Raw genomic sequence first — 18,473 nt, 5'->3', positions numbered from 1 at the left:
TTTGCTGTGTACTGGCAAAGTGAATAATTATTTTCATGCACCCCATTATTGGTTGGTTGTGAGGAGTGTTGATTTGTATAAGCTTGGCTTGACCATACTAAATGGGCATATAGCCCTGCTCCCCATCACCGCCGTGCATGGGACCGGACCTTGAATCTTTTTAAAAAAAAAAAAAAAGTGGACCTACAGCATTTCTAGTCCACTGATTTATAGACTCATTTTGTGTGACAACCAATCTCTCACCTCATCATACAGCATTTCAATTTCAGTGAGGAGGGTCTTGGAGCGAAACACTTTGGTGTCATTCTGTTTGAAGTTGATGCCTTGGTGGTCGAGTGACTTCAGATAATACTTTTCATTCTGCTCACGCCAAATTTTGTTGAAGCCTCTCTGGGCTTCTCTCCACTCTTCCTCTTTGATCTTTAACCTGAACCCATGAATGAAAATGCAAAGTCTCAGTTCACGCTCAAAACAAGTAAATACAGAAATGAATGAATTCATAAAAATTCTAAATATAATGCATGTTATTCACCTTTTTAGCACTATGGGGACACACACAGTTGGATTTTTCTTGAGACCGTCAATGATGTCGTGGGCGCGGTCCCCGTATATCCTCTGAATAGCTTTGCGGTGAATGACTTCTGAGGACCCCCCCAATGTGTTGTCCAGCTTGAAGCGCAGCTGCTCCTCTGCAGACATTCGCGAAAGCCTCTGTTGGACTGATTCGAGTGCTCGAATCGTGGCAAGATTGGTCTCCAACACAACATCAAGCTGGGGGATGCAATGACAAGATATTGATTAAAGACTACAAACAGTGAGAAAATGGGTCGCCATTTGAAATTGCGTCAAAGCCATAAATGAAAAGGTGAATTAAAATGAAAAGTTCACAAAAAAAAAAAAAGACCATATCTAATCATTTTAAATGGTTACCGCATCAAAAGCCACAAACAGTAGATGATGGTATACGCGTGTGTGTGTGTGTGTGTATATCAGGGGTTCTCAGGACCCCTCAGAGAGGAGAAATCTTGACCCCCTCCCCCAAATAATCAGAATAACACATAACTAGTGTGCCCCTAATTGCCATGGGAATTTATCTTTTGACTTTTCAATCTAAATATTCATGATTTGTTTCACAGAAAGGGGCATAACCAAATTTATCCATGATTGCTTGTCAGATTCATGTGATGATGCATCACACTCATATCAGAGCTTTTAATTGTCGGAACGCAAGAGAATGTCGGTTAATTGGTGTATATCTTTTTCTTTGTGCAGCGGGCCCCATATGTAGGTATGCACTTTTTTTAAAAAATGACCGAACTATTTATTCCCATTTATTTTGTGGACTCCCAGGCTACTCCCAGAGCTGTCCGGAGAACCCAGTTTCAAGAACTTCTGGTGTGTGTTCTGTTAATTAAAACTGAAAAAGACCTTACTCCTGGCTGCAGCACATCAAAGTACTGTCGCACAGTCCCGCAATACAGTATGAAGACTTGTCTTGTGTTTTGGAATAAAGTAAAATGTGATCATGGATTGAAAGTTCCAGAGAAAACAAATGACTGGAAATAAGTTCATCCTGCACAGTGAGAAAAAAGGGCCTCTTACCTCAAAACGCTCATCTTCACATCTGTAAATGTGCTCTTCATACTGAGTCTTCTTGGAGCTCACAAAAGTCGAATCCTCAGACCATGATGGAAATGACACCCATGTGTCATTCAGAACCTGAAACAGGACATTCATTGACTGACTTTAACCTAGACTCGAGAACTATCAAAATCCAAAAGGAGCTGACAGGCAGAAACAAACACCTTTGGACTGACCTCTCGACATAGTGGCGTCCTTCCTGTGCATTTAGGCTGCTGGTAGCTCTTCGGGAGTGCCCTGTAGCTGGAGCCTAGCCTCTTGCAGGACGCATAGTCAATCTCCATGGCGATGCCCTCTGTTGCCCGCTCCTTCGGCAAACTCTCCGCATGGCTCAATTCCCCATGGCTGGACTCTCGGTAGCCCAGGAAGTTTTTAAACCATGTAAAAAGTTCTGGGAATTTTCTGTCAATTGTGATACAATTTGTGTGATATACACCCGTATATTAATACAACTCCATGTATTGTTTAAAAAGTTCACATTTAAGGTAGGTGTATGGCATCATTCCATCCAAGTGTGTTCAACAGGACTGACCGTATCACTTACTGTTCATGAAATCAATCAGAAAGGTTAATGAGGACTCACCCTAGAAACGGGATGACTAACTGAACCAATTCAGCACGTGAAATCACTTCCTGGTTGAAGATGTGTAAACAACGCAGGAAGCTTTCGTATGCCTCTGAACTCCTGAGAGCTTTCTTGACCTGTTTTAGCAACGAGAGTCAAAAATACTTTCTTTATGCTCCTGTGAAAAGAATATTTAATGAGGACAATTTTGCCAATATTCACCTTATCAAAGAACATGGTTTCAGTGCTGTTGCTCTGCTTTCCGAGTTCACTTAGGCCATGGTCCTTCCCAACTATTTTGGGTTTCTTCTGCAAAACATTAAATCAATAAAAACATTTTAAATTGCCATGTTATTTTAATTATGGTCTCGTTGACGAAACACAGACCGGAGATACGCCATCTCACAAAGCAGGGGCAATATGAAGACCACATTTACCTTAACAAGTGGTGAAACTCCCACAGCTCCAGGCCTTTTGACAGTTAGCCCATTATGGCTTAATTTCTGTTTATTGTTTGGTAGGGGTCTTTTGACTGTACCGCCATGGTCATTACGCACAGACTCTGCCCTGTCAGGTGCAGTTTTCCCGAGCAGCTGAGCAGAGGAAGCAAAATGACTCTTTCATGAAACAGAGGTCACGAACATTTCACAGGACACATCTTGCATGGGGAACATAGAAACCCATATTGCATGCATCGAGGGAACAAAAACTGACCTGAACCTGAGTCAAAAACAGCTACTGCTATAGCTACTCGCTATAAATTTCTAGACAATGTAGATTGCTAATATCAGGAGATGATGAACAACTCACCATTGAGCTGTTTGCATCAGGCAGGAACTGTCCAAATTCTGACAGCAGGTCTTCCTGGTTCTTGAAGAGCCGTGCCACTTGAGTGTAGACTTCCTGCTCAGTTAGAGCTGGAGTGTAATTGCCTCCTGCCTCCTTGGCATTCCGTTGCTCTTTCTGCAGTAAACAGGCACATATTAATTAACTTGACAAAATACACAATAGTATTCCTACAAAGGTTTGAGTGGATACTGACCTGGTATGTATGCAGGATTTCCAGGAAGGCTTTGTAGATGTCTGGCTGACCCTGGAAGCGATTCTTAATCTTGTTCACGTAGTTTATGGCGTGGTTGAATTCCACTGGCTGATTGTTCTGTGGAGGTGGCCCACCGGACGGTGTGCTGCTGACTGGTGTGTGGGACTGAACTGAAGGTGAGCGCGGTGAGGAGTAAGTTGGGATGGATGGGTTTGGCTGGCTGGTGGGCGTGTGGGCTGGAGACTGCATGGCCTTTTGAAACAAAAACACATGCTGACAAGACAACTATGCACATTTCAAAAAAAAATTGAAAAATGTGTAACTGTTCTTGTCTAAAACATGAATTAAATAAGAGGACAAACTGAACCTGCTTATACCTTGTTGACTTTATTTGCTGCAGGCTGGGTGGGGACAGGTGGGGTGACAGTAGCGGTGTGTGGGCTGGCCTGTGGCACCGTCTGGTGCTGATGCTGGTTTCCGGGCTGGCTGGGTGTTCCACTTACAGGGATATTTTGAACAGATATACCATGAGGCGTGATGTAGTGAATCTGGCCTGGCGTCGTCACGTTGACCAGATCGTTGGTTTGAACCTCAATTTTATATCCGGGTGGCAAGAAAGTATTGAAGCCCATAATGAGATCTGGGTGGCCCTTGAAGAGTTGGGATACACGACTGATAACACCTGGAGTGTCTATGCTGCAATAGAAAAAAAAAGTTGATTTTGTTGTTGTCGTTGTGGTTGTTTATTCCGCTAGTTAAATGTAAAACATACAAAATAGAACTAGAACTATATTTATGCACTTTTGAAACATTTTGTATTTTATTCGAGATTACCTCTGTGACTTGAATTCTTTCATAATATCCAGGAAATCATTATAAACTTGAGGCTGATTTCCAAACTGAAGCTTCACTTGATCGAGATACGACAAAGCATCTTCAACCTAAGGCACACATCATTGACAAATCAGTGTATAGTGTAGAACGGTGGTTCTTAACCTGGGTTCGATTGAACCCCAGGGGTTCAGTGAATCTGTCTCAGGGGTTCGACGGAGCTTCTGCCGTGGAGGTTAAGACACACCCGACCCAACATGTCAATTAGTTATGACACGCCCGCTTGGTCATCACTGGCTGCAGATGATCACATTACAATCAGTGCCCCGGGAAATTTAGTTCGCTCAGTAGTCAACGTGTGACTGTCGTGATAGTACGTCGTGATTTTTTTAGAATGATTTAATACATTCTAACTCTGTTGAGCAAAAAAAAAAAAAAAAATTAAAAAAAAGGAGGTCAGATGAATATGTACCACATGGATTCACATTTATACGGAACGTGACGGGACTCAGCATCCTATCTGCATGATTTGTCATGCCAAGTTGAGCAACTCTAGTCTCGCACCGGCAAAACTGAAGGAACACTTCTTGAATTTTTATTTTTCAGCAATGAAGTGTTCGATGAATGTGCATATGAACTGGTTGGGTTCGGTACCCAATAAGGTTAAGAACCACTGGTGTAGAACATAACCAGCTGCATACACACTGATCGTTTTCAGATTCACTCCTTTTCCAGATTAATCTTTTTTTACCTTCAGTCGCTGAAACTGCTGCTGTCCTTGCGCTGAAGTCATGGGCGCAGTTGGATGCCCGTGACCTTGGACCACTGCAGGGGCCTGGGATTGGACTGCTATGCTATGTGCATGGGTTCCAACATGTTGTGCAGAACTGTTAAGTCCATGTCCACTTGTGCTCTGAGGCATTGTCGGCACCTTATGAGAAAGACAGTTTAGTGCTCAGTCAGAAAGAACAGCTTGAAGACCGCTGGGGCTCATGGGCACTGGGACTGATGGGGTGACACGGTAAAAAGGTTCCTAGTTTGAATTTGTGTTGGCTTAGCCCTCCCTGGGCTTGTGTAGGTACTGGATTTGTCACAGAGTCCAAAACATGCCTGTTAGGTTCATATTAGACCAGCTGTAGAACACAGGGTTGCTTTCTTTGAAACTATTCAATGGCAATTTGAAGTTTTTCTTTTAGTCTTGTTGACTATTTGGGAAAATAGTGGATCATAGTGCAATATTGTGTGGGAATTGTACTTTGCCTTGGATAAGGTGCTTGTTTATAACCCAAACTGGCAGTAATGATGATTAATATTTTTGTCTGGCAATATAGTTGAATGTTCTCTCAACACAGAATTATCACAAACCAACTAAGAAATAATTCAAAGAAAGGACTGCTCATGGTCTCCACTAGCGGTACTATTAGTAGGTGAAGGAGCGACATGGAAAAAAAAATGTCCATCAGCATAGGCACCCCCTTCCATAATCACGCTCTTTAGAGAGTGCTTGCCAGTGATAAAAAGAGTTTATGGATTTACTTTGACAAGGACAATTGCTCCATGTGATTAAAAAGCAACTGGTAGTGGCCCTCAAAATACAAGTGCTTACAATAACATTCTCCTTGAGTGTCATTCAAATCAAAAGAACAGTGCGATGCCCACAAACAACATGTGGAAAATGGTCCTAATGAAGCCTGTTGCAGCTTCATACCTGGTAACCCTGCGGAAGAGAATACTGGATGCCAGATGACGGCTGCATTATGTCTGTGACTGCCTCTATCACAGTAGTTGTTGGGGCTAAAGCCCTGTGCTGGAAGCTTTCTGCAATGCCCTGGACTGGGGTGCGATGTGGTTGCTGGGGTGCAAATATTGGTTCCTGGTCCTCCACATGCCTCTTCATTGTTTAAACATACTCAAAGGGGCTACAGGAAAACAAAAAGGAAAGGAGATTTTTAACACATCTTTATAAAAAAACTAAACTTGCTTTGTGTAGACCACACAGAGTACTCAAATTAAAAAACAGCTGATTAGTACAGTATGAGTAAAACAAAACACAAGTGACCCTAATAATGAGAAGTTGAGAAGTAGAAGAAAGTGGGTGGAAATGCACCTGGCGAGAAATAATCTATACTCGCTCATCTGTTATTTTCGTGAACTTGGGAATCCTCCTGAGTATGTGTTCCAACTGAAAATGATCCACTGCATTAGCACATAACACAATACTAATTCTTTATATCATAATACACAAATACATTTTAGGTGTAATTCAGCTGTTTGTAACGGATTAATCATTTCCTGCTAATTATGAACAATTGTTGCAGCTGTTCTGAAAGCGCTATATAAATCAGGATGTATTGTATAGTATTGTATATAATTGCAGGATAGATTCCGATTTGCACTTTGTGTAAGGGATTGAATTAATCAGTTGTCAATCATTGTTGGTCACAGTCATGTAAAAATGCACAGCACCACACTGAGAGGTATTTGTGTATATTTTGCAGCCCTCGTGTCACAAAAGAGTCCAACCAAAATGTTGTCAACACAGCTTTGAATTGTACATTGTTTTGCAACATTTATTGAGCCAAGACACATAATTTACATTGAAAAAATGTTTAAATCTCACAGCATAACATTAAACTGAACTCTCAAGACCAGGGCTCACTAACGTGGTTCCCTTGGACACCGGGTAGCCCCCAAGGACCTCATGAGTAAATCATTAACATGATCGGTAGCTTCACATTGATGAATACTGAAGCATCAACTATTAATAATAATATAATTAAACGGTAATTCAATCACATTTCTCATTTCAGAAGTGTGTCATAAACTGGTAGCCATTCACATCCAACAGTGTCCAACAAGTAGCTCTCAAATTCTTACCAAAAGGATGGTGATCCCTTTTCAAAACTCTATGCTTTCAGCAGGAAAAATAAAATATTGATTAAAAAAATTCCATTCCTTTATGATCAGCAGCAGGAAAAAATTTATGTTGTACAAAATATAGACGTTTCTCACAGTGAACTGTGCTGATCTCATCCCAAACGAGGCATCAATGTCATCCACTGGTAGTTGTACATCAGTAAATTTGTTTTGAAGTTTGAAATTTACCCCCGAGGAGCATTAAATGCTCATCCACAAAAAACGTCAAGTATACTTGTTTATTTATTTAGATTAATTTCATATCCCGTGCCTTAATGAAACCAGAATAGGCTTAGGAAAAAGTGTCATTTGTTGACGCTCCCCGGGCGTGCAGGCAGACGTCACAGCCTTGGGTCGGGAGGTAGAAGACTCCAGGCGAGCACAGTGCCGCCTAGTCGACTCGCGGCTCTGCACCAAATTGGGACAACACGCTAACGGAGCGCGCGGTGTAGACGAGCGAGGATCGTGCCTGATTCATATCAAGTAGCGAGTACCGTCAACCAAATGCGAAACGAATACGCCGGAGAGTTCAATACGACGAAGGTGGCTGTCTAAAGACACAAAAAAAGCTCCGATTTGCTGCCGTGTCGCTCTCTCTGTCTGGTTGGCTCGCTGTCGCTGTGTGTGAGGCCGTTCCACTTCCCCTCCCCCTCCCAGCTAAACGCCGACTTGAACTCATTCGTTGTCGTCGAGCTGACCGCTTTCGCTTGTGTGATGGCTGACGTTGGCATTCGCCTGAAATGAAGTTCTATGGCGAGCAAACGAGCCTTCGCCGATCTGAAATAGCTGGCGGTAACACTCGATAGGAAGGACAGATGTCGGTCTGTCTTTGGCAAGTTATCGCCTCCGTAAATGGGAAACTAGGGAGCCGAATGTGTTAGCTAAATAACGTTACCTTTGCGCATGCTTCCACGTTACGACAAGTACAACATTACGTTTGGTCAGTAATTCACAGTTATCCACAGTTCAACCGCTTTCACACTCATATAAACGCTTGTCTCACCAAACTTTGCAGCGCACGCTGTGAACTAGACGGGGGCAAAACAGCGTCTTGCCAAGTCCACCTTTTGGTGTTAGCCTGACAGCGAAATCATGCTCAGAAGAACAGTCTTGCCTCGTTAGCCTTACTTTCAAGTAACTTCCAAAGCCGATACCGCCTTTACAGAAACTTCGCATTTCAAACAACCGGAAGACACCAATGCATGAAAACATTGCCATCAAATAACCAAAGAGTACTCAAACTCTGCCTGTTTGACAAGGTTATGTAGCCGCTAGTGTGCTACGTTAGCACAACAACCACCCCCACCAGTACAAGCTAACTAGCTACTTTAGCTTACCTCGCTGGGCTGCCTCCAGCAACGACGCTGCCACACCAGTGAGAAAGATTCCCTCCAGTAACACTTAGCGGCGCATTAAGATGGCTGTGAAAAGACGTGCTAGTTTGACAGCTTGTCCACGACAATAGCCAGAAATGAAATAGTCGGCGCCGCTAACAACAGGGTATGTATGAAGCGGCGTTCGTTGAACATTAGGGGCGTGTCATGGAGGAAGTCTCCTCCTAGACTTTACTGTGATTGGTTACTTGAAAAGATGAAAACAAATAGACTGACGCGGAGCCTGTTTAACTGGGGACTTGGAGATTTCAACCCTCTTCCTTCTGGAATCTTGACCCTCTTGAAAGGGGTGGACAGAACAACCTCCACACCAACCGTGGACCCCAAAATGACTGCTATCGGCAAATCCTGTTTTACGTCAACATCAGTCAGAAATAACAACCGTAACATACGTTCCCGGTTCCAAAAAGATATTTCAACAATCCCACACATTATTACCTACTGGTCTGGTTTTGTTGATAATCTACACTGGGGAAAAATCTGGTCTCTCCCATACAAATACCTCCTGACTAATAAAGTAAGGGAAATCTCTTTTAAAATGATACACAAATACTATCCCACCAAGCATTATCTTCTTAGGTTCAAGAAAGACATCTCTGTTGATTGTTCATTTTGTGGAATGTACCCTGAAACAATGGTTCACTTGTTCTGGCAATGGCAGTATTCCAACACATTTTGGAAAGTTGTATCCAGATTTATTATTGAACATATTGACTCTGACTTTATGCTATACTGGAAAAATGTACTATTTGGGTTCTACAAAAGTAAGGAAAAAAAAACACTAAACAAACCTTCATTATAAATTTAATAATCATTCTCGCTAAGTTCCATATCCACAAATCCAGATGGAATAATTCAAAACCTCTTTTCTTCATTTTTGAAGCAGAAACAAAGCAGTACCTGAGTTGTATTATGGATTCCAAAAATAAGAAAGCTGTTAAGACTCTGGCTATATGCTCCTTATTTGAAATTTTTGTCTAAAAATCCCCTGGCTTCTTTTTTGTTTAAACGTTTGTAATATATGTATGTATTAATAACATGTTCGTTTTGTTTTCTGTTTACTGAGAATTGTATTCTGACTTGTTCAATAAAGATTATTAAAAAAAAAAAGATTTCAACTCTCAACTGATTGTCGACCCGCCGGCCTGTACTGAACTGTAATGTGGCATAGAATTAACAAATTCATTCAAAGATTTCAAAAACGCTAAATATGCTCGACTCAACTCACAGCATGTGCAAGCTCTAACTCTGTTAAACAACAACAATAAACACATTTTTAGATGAATAATGCTTTGACAATCATGATTAATTAATCTTATGTTAGTTACTGTGTTTGGAGAAATGAAACCAGGGGCCCTTTGGTCACAAGTGAAAGGCTTAGTTTCCCTATTATATTCAGATTCGGAAAACATAATTTTCCCCTGTGTGACATTTCATGGTGCAGAGAACGGCATAGTTATTTAAACAAAGTTTGGAGCATACTGCAAGTTAGGGTACATCTACAGGATGCATTTACATTATTTCACTGAGTATTATTGAATTAATAAATAGTGCATAAGATTTCTTGTGCGGTACAAATAGCTGAACCATCAGGGGGATTACAGCATGAGGGACAACGGAGGTTCTCCTCCTGTGGGTCCTACAGGCGCGACACCGTAGCCTGCGGCTGGATTTATATTGGCAAGAGCGTGTGGGAAGGGCTTCTTAGCATCCGGGCAGCCATACTGCGAACTTGACAATTTCATGAACAGTTGTCAGGGAGAAAGTGGGGAGTCCACTGATCCTGGAGCACACTTGGACTGGACCGTGCAGGAAGGTCCTCTCCTGCAGGTTGATGGAATGGTACTATCAGACCATTGAGAATGACATGACAGGTTCAATGAAGTGAGAACACATTTCAGTTGAATCTTGTTGCTGACAGAGGAGTTCAGCTTCCTCAGTTGGTGCATCCTCTGGTGGCATTTCCTCAGGATCACCTGTGTGCTGGAGGAGACTTCAGGGGGTCATCAAAGATGATCCTCAGGTATTTGTACTTTGTTGCAGTCCCAACCAGACATGTGGATAGTGGTCCATTTTCAATAGTGCTCGTCCTCAATCAGGTCAGGAGTGAGATGGAGCCAATCCCAGCTGACTTCGGGGAAGAGGTCCACCCTGATCTGGACGCTAGTAAATCGCAGAATACATATTGTGTCACAAACAAACATCCAGAGTAAAGATGGATGTAAAGATAAACATCTAATTCAAAGTATCACTACAAGAGATATTTTCTAATTTACACTTTGCTTGGTTAAAATGTATGTCCTGGTTTCTTTCTTATTTGTGGATAGATCAATAGATAGATAGATAGATAGAATATGCGTCTAATCTGAATAAAATGGCTACTTCAAATTCCATAAATTGTTTGAGCCAGTCCCCCAATAAGAGTCAATAACAAGTCGCTACAAATGTCTGTCTTTCTAGATGAGGAATTTGAATGTGTGTGTGTGTGTTTTATGTCGGTAAAAAAGCTGATTAATGTACTAAACCGATAAAAAGACACCAAAATAGATTTTGAATTACAATCTTTATTACCATTGCTTTATACTTTTTTAACTTTTATAATGACATGGATAAAATAATAAAAATATTTTGGAATAAAAGGTTAAAAGTGGTGTCTGACATGGCATGTCAAAACTAAAACTGACTGAATGCCTATTATCATAATCAACTCCATTACGACTACATAACTTTTCCTTTTGACAGACAGAGACTACATGAATGTTTCCAGAAAGACGTGTTGAAGAAATGTGCAGATAATATAAAAGATCAAGCCCGCTGCCATGAAGGAGACTTGTTCTGGAGCTGCAAGAGAAGAGAGAGGAAAGATAAATGTTAAACACTGGGAAGGGTCATATACCTTCAAGCTCACATTCAAAAACATTTTCATCCACCCATCCATATAGCACTTGCAGGTAAACTGAGGCCTATCGGAGCTGACTTGGGACACAGGCAAAGTGCACCTCAAACTGGCCGACCAATCATACAGGGCACATGTACACATTCATGTCATCATTCACATTCACACCTATGGCCAATTTAGAATCTCCACCGAACCTAACATGCATGTCTTTGGAATGTGGGAGGAAGCTGGAGTAGACGTAGAAAACCCACACAGAGGGACCTGATTCGAGATTAGGTGCCAAATTCCCTCTTGTGTCATGCTGAAAACATGAAAATGAGGTGCGCCTTCAAGATGCAGCGTACCACTTGAAGTGTTGGTGACTTCTTCAACTGCTGAAGTTGTAGGAACTTGAGTCTGTCCTGCTGCACCAGTGACAGCATTTGTAGACAGAGCTGGTGTGGTCACCACAAGGCTCACAGGTCCTGACCTGACGGTGAAGGCCTTGTTCAGCATGTTGGGAGCCGCTCCATTCGACAAGCCCCGGTCGCACTGTGTTGCGCACTGGTGAGAGGGAAGAAATGCGATGCACAGATCCACCTCACACTCAACGTACATCTGTATGACATAAGAGAAAAGGGTATGGGGAAAGGTGAGCACTCTGGAACCTTTTTTTTTTTTTTTTTAACCTTACTCTTTTTTTTTGGGTCAAGCATGCATTTCTCAATAACTGCTATTAGAATATGTTAACTGATGAAATGGCAGGATTAAACTAAATGTCCAGTGTTTACCATTGTTTTTATTGAACAGTGCAGCCCACAAAACAAACAAACAATACCAGCCATCATATTCCAAACCCCAAAACAATCACACTCGTTCTGAAAAGTTACAACAATTCACTATATTTTGATGTTTGTTCATTTGCAATGGCAATTGCAAGTACAGTATCATAAATTAGTTCCACATCATGAGCACAACATTGATACAGACGTACATGCTACTGCTTCTACTCACTAGGGGTTTATTTTTTTAATCAAGTGGATTAAACGGAAACATTAATGTGTCACTACTGGTCACGAGAGAACAGTACAGTGGCACCTTTAGATGAGAGTTTACTGTAATTCATTCCACGACCACATTTGTAACTCAAAACACTCATCTAAAGCAATCTTTTCTCCATTGAAATGCATGGAAATGCCATTGATGAAATTAGTTGTTTTAATGAGAAAAATAACACCATTATATCATCACCTTCTGAAAATAATGGCATAAGTCTTTTTTTTTCAAAAAACACGAAAAAGGCACCAAATCCCACTTATTTAATATTTCTTAATAATTTCGTTTCAGGGGTAGAATTGAATGAGCTGTTTAACAAAGAAGAGGTGGCCAGCAGAAAAAAAAAAAAATCTGTCGAAATATGATTTAGTCAATTATTTTAAGAGGGTGACAATATTATATTTTATTAAAAAAACATTCAGCAGTGTAGTGATATTATTAAATATAATTTTAAAAATATATATTTTGTCACACTTTCTCTTTCAATTACTCCTTGTGGTGTTCCTTGACCACCAGGGAGCAGTATAAGACAGATGTATGGATATACTGGACTCGAGGCTCAGGCGCTCTCCCGGCTTCTCGATATGGCAGTAATATTTGTCGGTCTCTGCAGAATATAAAGAATATATGTCTGGTTGTATTGTTACCTGGTCTGTCTTCAAGTGTTGCGTCACTATTTGCGACATCCATTGCATAAAAGAATAAGAACATGCCAAATTAATGCTCATCCTATGCCAATGAAGTTTCCCATTCTATATTGGCATACAGGTAGCGGAGACTCTGTGGCTGCTTTAAAAACACAACCTGTAATTCTCTTTGTTTTATGTTTTGACAGTAACCTTCAAGTGAGTGTGTCAATCAATTAGCATCAAGCCTATTTTTTAAAGAATATTTACAAAGTACAGTATCAGCGGTGGGCACGTCAGTAAATTTCGCCGGTCCGTCATTCATCATTTGCCAGTGACCGGCCTGCCAGTCCGTCATCATCAGCCTATCATTATTTCAGGCCTTCCCGAATCCATCAGTCGTCAGTCCATCACTCCGTAATCGATATTTTAACCGCGCTTTCGTCATTGCTAATTTGTAGGTCATCACTGATATTTTAGGACTGCCAGTAAAAAAAAAAAAAAAATGTGTACAAGGGTAACAACACAGAATTGTATTCATTTAGAAACACTTTCCACCAAAATAAATAAATAAATAAAAAATCTTTTGCTGTTACTAGTCCTGTTCCTGTTTCTTGTTTCTCCTCACCAAACTGTCCCTTGTAGCTGGGTTACCCCAGCAGGGACAGAAAGTTAGCGCTGGACAGGGCGCCCTTCTTTGTCCTCAGGATGTCGTTGGCTGTGAAGAACATCCTCTTCAAGGCAGCGGCACGAGAGGGATGTTGTACTTGATGAATAAGTCTACCCATGCCTCCCTGTGCTCCTTGTGGAAGAGGGCGCAGGGGAGGGCTTGATGCTGGGGCTTCCAGGATGCTGGATGCTGGCCCTTAGCACCGCAGAAGCGGAAAGCTTGCGACACACAACCTCTCATTATGAAAGCCAGTTGGCTATTAATATGACACAGTGGGGTCACACAAATTTTTCCGTACTGTGGACAGGGCTAATGTGCCAAAGTGTGTCGCAAAACATTATTTGCCAAAGGTCACCTTTGCTTTTCATGTTAATGATGATTTGGGTGATGGCTGAATATTGCTTCTGTCAGCATTTATTCTGTCAGTGTTTCAAGGTTTTTGTCAGTCGTCAGTTCGCCTTCGAAACGGGAGTCCATCAGTGATGGACTGATTGACCTTCCATTGCTATTGCCATACTGCCCACCACTGCTCATTATATATGCCAAACTGCCGCTTGTTGTGAAGTGAGTTCAGTCACATGCCACGTTAGAGCGGTCCTATCTCAAGTGTGCGTTCGCAAGTCAAAGCAAAAAAAAAAGAAAAAATCTGATCTTGAAAAACTTGTAAGTCGGGTCACCCGTATCGCAAGGCACCATGGTATCTGCTAAAAGAACAGCAAGAAAATGTGCAACTGTAAAAGAAAAGTACAGACCGTATTTTGTGCTGGAAAGAGGTCGGACAAATCAAGCCGAAAGATTCTTGTATTGCGTGTTGCTTTAATCTCTTTTGTTGTGTCGGAGGCTTTGCATCTGGAAAGAAAAATTGTGACAGTTTGAAGAAAATGTTTCAGATCGGCGGCCTACGCGGATCACAAATACACACATGTTGTGAAGTACTGTGTATGATTCAGGAGTCATACAGGTAGTTCATTGAAGTCACATATTACTGACCCGTTCATGATAATGATTTGGCTTTCAGCAAAGTCTTCCGTTTCAGACTGCACACAGAGTTTGATACTAAACTCAGCTCGCTCCACAGTTGTGTTGGAAAGCAAATGGAGGTCCAGCTCTTTGATCCTGGACCCCAGTTGCTCTTGATGCACTTGTGCTGAATCGTGTTGCAACCCTCTTGGCATAAAATTAAGGCTGGTGAATTGTGGATTGTTTGTGTATGTTGCCATCGGCCCTTCCCCTGGCAAGTGAAATTCTAGCCAAACATCGGCATTATCAAAGGCTGTTGTGGGCACGGTGATGATGAAATCGGGGTCTCTGGCTTGGACTGCAGGGATGCGGCAGGCCAGCGGGAGGATGAAAGAGGGCTGACGGCTGATCATAGAGAAAGGACGCACACTTTTCAAGGTGTTAGTGTAGACCAGCTCTCTACCAGCATGCTGGAAAACAGGAGTGGAGGAGGATGTTTCTGGCTTGAAATATAGAATAAAAAGTTGAAAAAAACCCCCAACAAAGAATCACTGCAGTCTTTTACCACAGTTTTGGTGCCGCAGCCATTTAAAGCAATGCGTGCGGTGAGATGAGTGTCGTTGAAGGTGATGGGACAAGCATGGCTGTTGAGTTGCAACTCAGTCAGGTTGATTTTGCTCAGCGAGCCAACAGGAAGCACCAATGTCATCTCTGTCTTATTACAAATCAGCTCTGGAGGCAGATAACAGCACATTCTCAGGAACGCCTACAAACAAATGGCAGCGTTGCAACAATTCAACCAGAAAAAAAGGTGGGGCAATTCTCATAACCTGTTCCATCAGGAAGGGTCCTCGTTTCTCCTGCAATTAACAAGAGAAGAAGCTTTAAATATACATTTACATACTGAAAACAATAACAATGATACAAAGAAAAATAGCTTTACTTTGGAAGAGCCACACACAGTGAGGTTCAGACTGCAAACTGGAAAGAAAAGATGAGCAGGTCAGACCTTTAAACAACCATACAATTAACTAACCAAATGCGTTGATGGGTCTTTACTAGCATGTTTGTGTAGATAGAATTGTTATACTGTATTTACATCCATCTGTTTTTATAGACTTCTGTGTCAATTTAGCTCAGAGTATCTGATGTACAAAAGTGTATTGTGTAAGATCCATCCCACACTCAAGTGTGTTGTTCAGACTAACCCCCCCCCCCCACGCCATGAATGGGGGGAGCACTGTATATTTTGTCAGTCGACTGGCATTATGGTTGAACAAACATTGGTATAGTACAAATATGGTCGGTCAGAGTAGATGATTCTCTCCCTGCTGGTACGCATTGGTGAATTCTCACTTTTACACAAGTGGCTACATCCGTTCAGTTTACAAACCTCACAGAATTGGCGACAAAGCAGATAGGAAGAACAGGGCAGAGAGTGTTTTCCCCACGGACCCAGGACATGGAAAGTTGCGACATGGCACCGATTGAAAAGAAGCCATACTTGATGAGCCCAGGCTGGCCGACAACTGCTATTTCTGAAACACTGAAAGCACAGTGAGGACCATTGTAATTGAGTTGCTGCTCACATAACATAAACAGGGTGTAACCCAATAAGACAAATACAAAACAGATGAAGAGCAATGTCAACATGACACCAATATTACTTTTTTTTCATTCCATTGTGTCATTTTGTGCAGACCCGTAAAGGTGAGCCCTTTAATATTAGAGAACAGTGTCACCTTGAGGCAGGCCCAGTATGGGTAATATTTATGGTCTGTCTATGGTCATATTTTGAACTGTATCATTGCGCATCTACACAACCCACCTCTTTTTTCCTTACAGCCCGCGGAACCATTTTAATCTTGTTGTTGTACAAATGTAAAATGCTGACATTTGTGCTTATTCCGTTGTATTATGTACTTATAGCATGGGTACGTATGCCATTTAAGGTAGGGCTGGGTGATATATCATTATAGTATCGAACTAGAGACATGAAAATACAAGATATTAACATGGAATGTAGGACGATAGCAGTCACGTGACCTTGCCAACCACATTTCTCTTTTAAGGTTTTCCGTTCATCGCCAGCTAATGCCAGCCAATGACAATCATGTTGTGAGAGGGAGAGAGAGGGAGAGAGGGAAATGTAAAATGCAATATGAATATTGTTGGAGGGAATGGTCATCTATTTTACATTGATACACTAAAGAGTGTACAATTGGATATCATTCTTGACTGAATTATATACGTGGAGCAAAGTGGGCCAGTCTGAGCCCTGAAATTCTAGTGTTGAAAATGAGTTTCACTCTGGCCCTGCCTTTAGGCATTCTTTTGACTGAAGAATTCTGAAAATGGCTTTTGAAGCGCTCGCACGTATACAACCTAAAATGGCTGACTTTGGGACTGAACTCGGGATGGGCGAATAACGATACGTGGTATAGGTATCAGTGCCGATACCAGGTGGCAAGGGTGGATAGTTGGATTTGAGCGATACTCAAATGACACAGAACAACTCTTTCTTCAAAATAATTTTTGGAACAAAAAAGTGTAAATGGATGTTTCCTCACAACTGATGCACTTGAATGTGCTGATGCACAGTAGTTGGAAATCACTGCATTATATGATGCAATATAGATTACTAAAGTATACTGGAATAAAATATTGAGGTGGAAAACCTTTACAAGTATATGAGATTCTCGTTGGAAAATTTAGACTTGTCTTGTGTAAGTGACATTTTTTTTCTCTACTAAAAACAGTATAGAGCAGGGGTGCCCAACCAGTTGATCACGACCGACCAGTCGACCGGTCCCAAGTCGATCACGAAAGGTGTAGGCCTGTAGGAGCAAATGGAAAAAAACAAAACAAAACAAACAAAAAAAGATTGGTGTGTCTGTGTGCATGTTAGTAATATTATATATTTTTGTGAAAGTTTACACTACAGCCAAAGGATCCAATCAGTTTCACTGTCACATAAAAAGTATTTAAAAAAGAAAAACACAGAAAACGCAGGTGGGCGGCACGGTGATCGACTGGTCAGCACATGGGCCTCACAGTGTGGCATTTGCATATTCTCGTTTCGTTCATGTTAGGGGCCGTTATGGCTGTTGCTCATCATGGCGCGCGCGCGCGCGTGTGTGTGTGTGTGTGTGTGTGTATGCATGCGTGCATATGCGCACGTGTGGTAAAGGGTCAATCGCGGGAGGTTGGTTGTTTGAAAAGTAGATCGTCAGTCAAAAAAGATTGGGACCCCCTTGTATTGACCAACCTATGACTAACACTGGTTTTGTTGGTGCCGCCAGGAAAAGAAAAACCCAACTCTTTCGTCACTGGACAACCCACTCTACTTACAGAGCCACAGCTTCCCAACAAGACCAGCGCCCTGCTTCGGCCTTGCCAGTAGCAGGTGATGGCTGGTGACAGCAGCAGCTGGTTTCTTGCCGGTGTCACCAGCTATCAGTAAGGCAACACCATGCGGCTCAGTTGGTAGATCGGGCTGATCGATGACAAAGGGGTTGGTTGTTTGAGTCCCCGCTATCTTTGTTGTCTTCATATTAAATTATTAATATTTAGAGAGATATTACATTGAATTAATCGTGTAAAGAATTCATGGATTAAGAGGTGTTCAACAAGACTCCATTCAGTGTACATGTATGTTACACTGTATGGATCTCTGATGCAATAAAAACAGTAAATGAGAAATAATGATCGGAAAAGTCTCACCTCTCTTTTTGGGATATGAAGTTAGCCTCAAACTTCACTTCATCGAATGGCAGGACATAAAATGTTGCATGTTTTCTTGGGGTCTTTCCTGTTGTCACAGGCTCATCTGAACAGCTGGAGGATGACTGCTCCACTGTAGATGAATAGAAGTTACAGTACATTACATATATA

At 41.7% G+C, this 18,473-nt stretch overlaps 2 protein-coding genes across 8 annotated transcripts in view; both read right to left on the bottom strand.

Annotated features, from left to right (window-relative positions):
* Window positions 1-8,607, bottom strand: part of LOC109525885 (paired amphipathic helix protein Sin3a-like) — a 17,866-nt gene extending 9,259 nt beyond the window's left edge. The window contains exons 1-15 of one of the 6 annotated variants that reach the window (XM_019886746.1): window positions 8,333-8,607; window positions 6,187-6,261; window positions 5,788-5,998; window positions 4,831-5,010; window positions 4,083-4,189; window positions 3,626-3,944; window positions 3,249-3,500; window positions 3,017-3,169; window positions 2,644-2,799; window positions 2,429-2,515; window positions 2,225-2,343; window positions 1,818-2,043; window positions 1,603-1,719; window positions 533-771; window positions 244-427 (exon numbers count right to left, since the gene is read on the bottom strand). In XM_019886746.1, the coding sequence (XP_019742305.1) occupies window positions 244-427; window positions 533-771; window positions 1,603-1,719; window positions 1,818-2,043; window positions 2,225-2,343; window positions 2,429-2,515; window positions 2,644-2,799; window positions 3,017-3,169; window positions 3,249-3,500; window positions 3,626-3,944; window positions 4,083-4,189; window positions 4,831-5,010; window positions 5,788-5,976 (2,328 nt within the window). In that variant the 5' untranslated portion in view covers window positions 5,977-5,998; window positions 6,187-6,261; window positions 8,333-8,607. The other 5 variants (XM_019886745.1, XM_019886744.1, XM_019886747.1 and 2 more) reach the window with 5 other exon arrangements.
* Window positions 8,608-10,935: 2,328 nt separating this feature from the next.
* The window catches only part of LOC109525867 (uncharacterized), a 16,650-nt gene continuing 9,112 nt past the window's right edge, over window positions 10,936-18,473 (bottom strand). For both annotated transcript variants that reach the window (XM_019886711.1, XM_019886710.1), the window contains exons 9-15: window positions 15,523-15,560; window positions 15,410-15,439; window positions 15,145-15,311; window positions 14,610-15,049; window positions 14,372-14,468; window positions 11,758-11,885; window positions 10,936-11,230 (exon numbers count right to left, since the gene is read on the bottom strand). In XM_019886711.1, the coding sequence (XP_019742270.1) occupies window positions 10,978-11,230; window positions 11,758-11,885; window positions 14,372-14,468; window positions 14,610-15,049; window positions 15,145-15,311; window positions 15,410-15,439; window positions 15,523-15,560 (1,153 nt within the window). In that variant the 3' untranslated portion in view covers window positions 10,936-10,977. The remainder of the gene's footprint in view (window positions 11,231-11,757; window positions 11,886-14,371; window positions 14,469-14,609; window positions 15,050-15,144; window positions 15,312-15,409; window positions 15,440-15,522; window positions 15,561-18,473) is intronic.

Source organism: Hippocampus comes, unplaced genomic scaffold (genome assembly GCF_001891065.2).
Source record: "Hippocampus comes isolate QL1 unplaced genomic scaffold, H_comes_QL1_v1.1 scaffold261, whole genome shotgun sequence".
NCBI classification, from domain to species: Eukaryota; Metazoa; Chordata; class Actinopteri; order Syngnathiformes; family Syngnathidae; genus Hippocampus; species Hippocampus comes.
The sequence above is the reverse complement of the archived record's forward strand: the minus strand, read 5'-3'. Positions and strand labels throughout refer to the sequence as shown.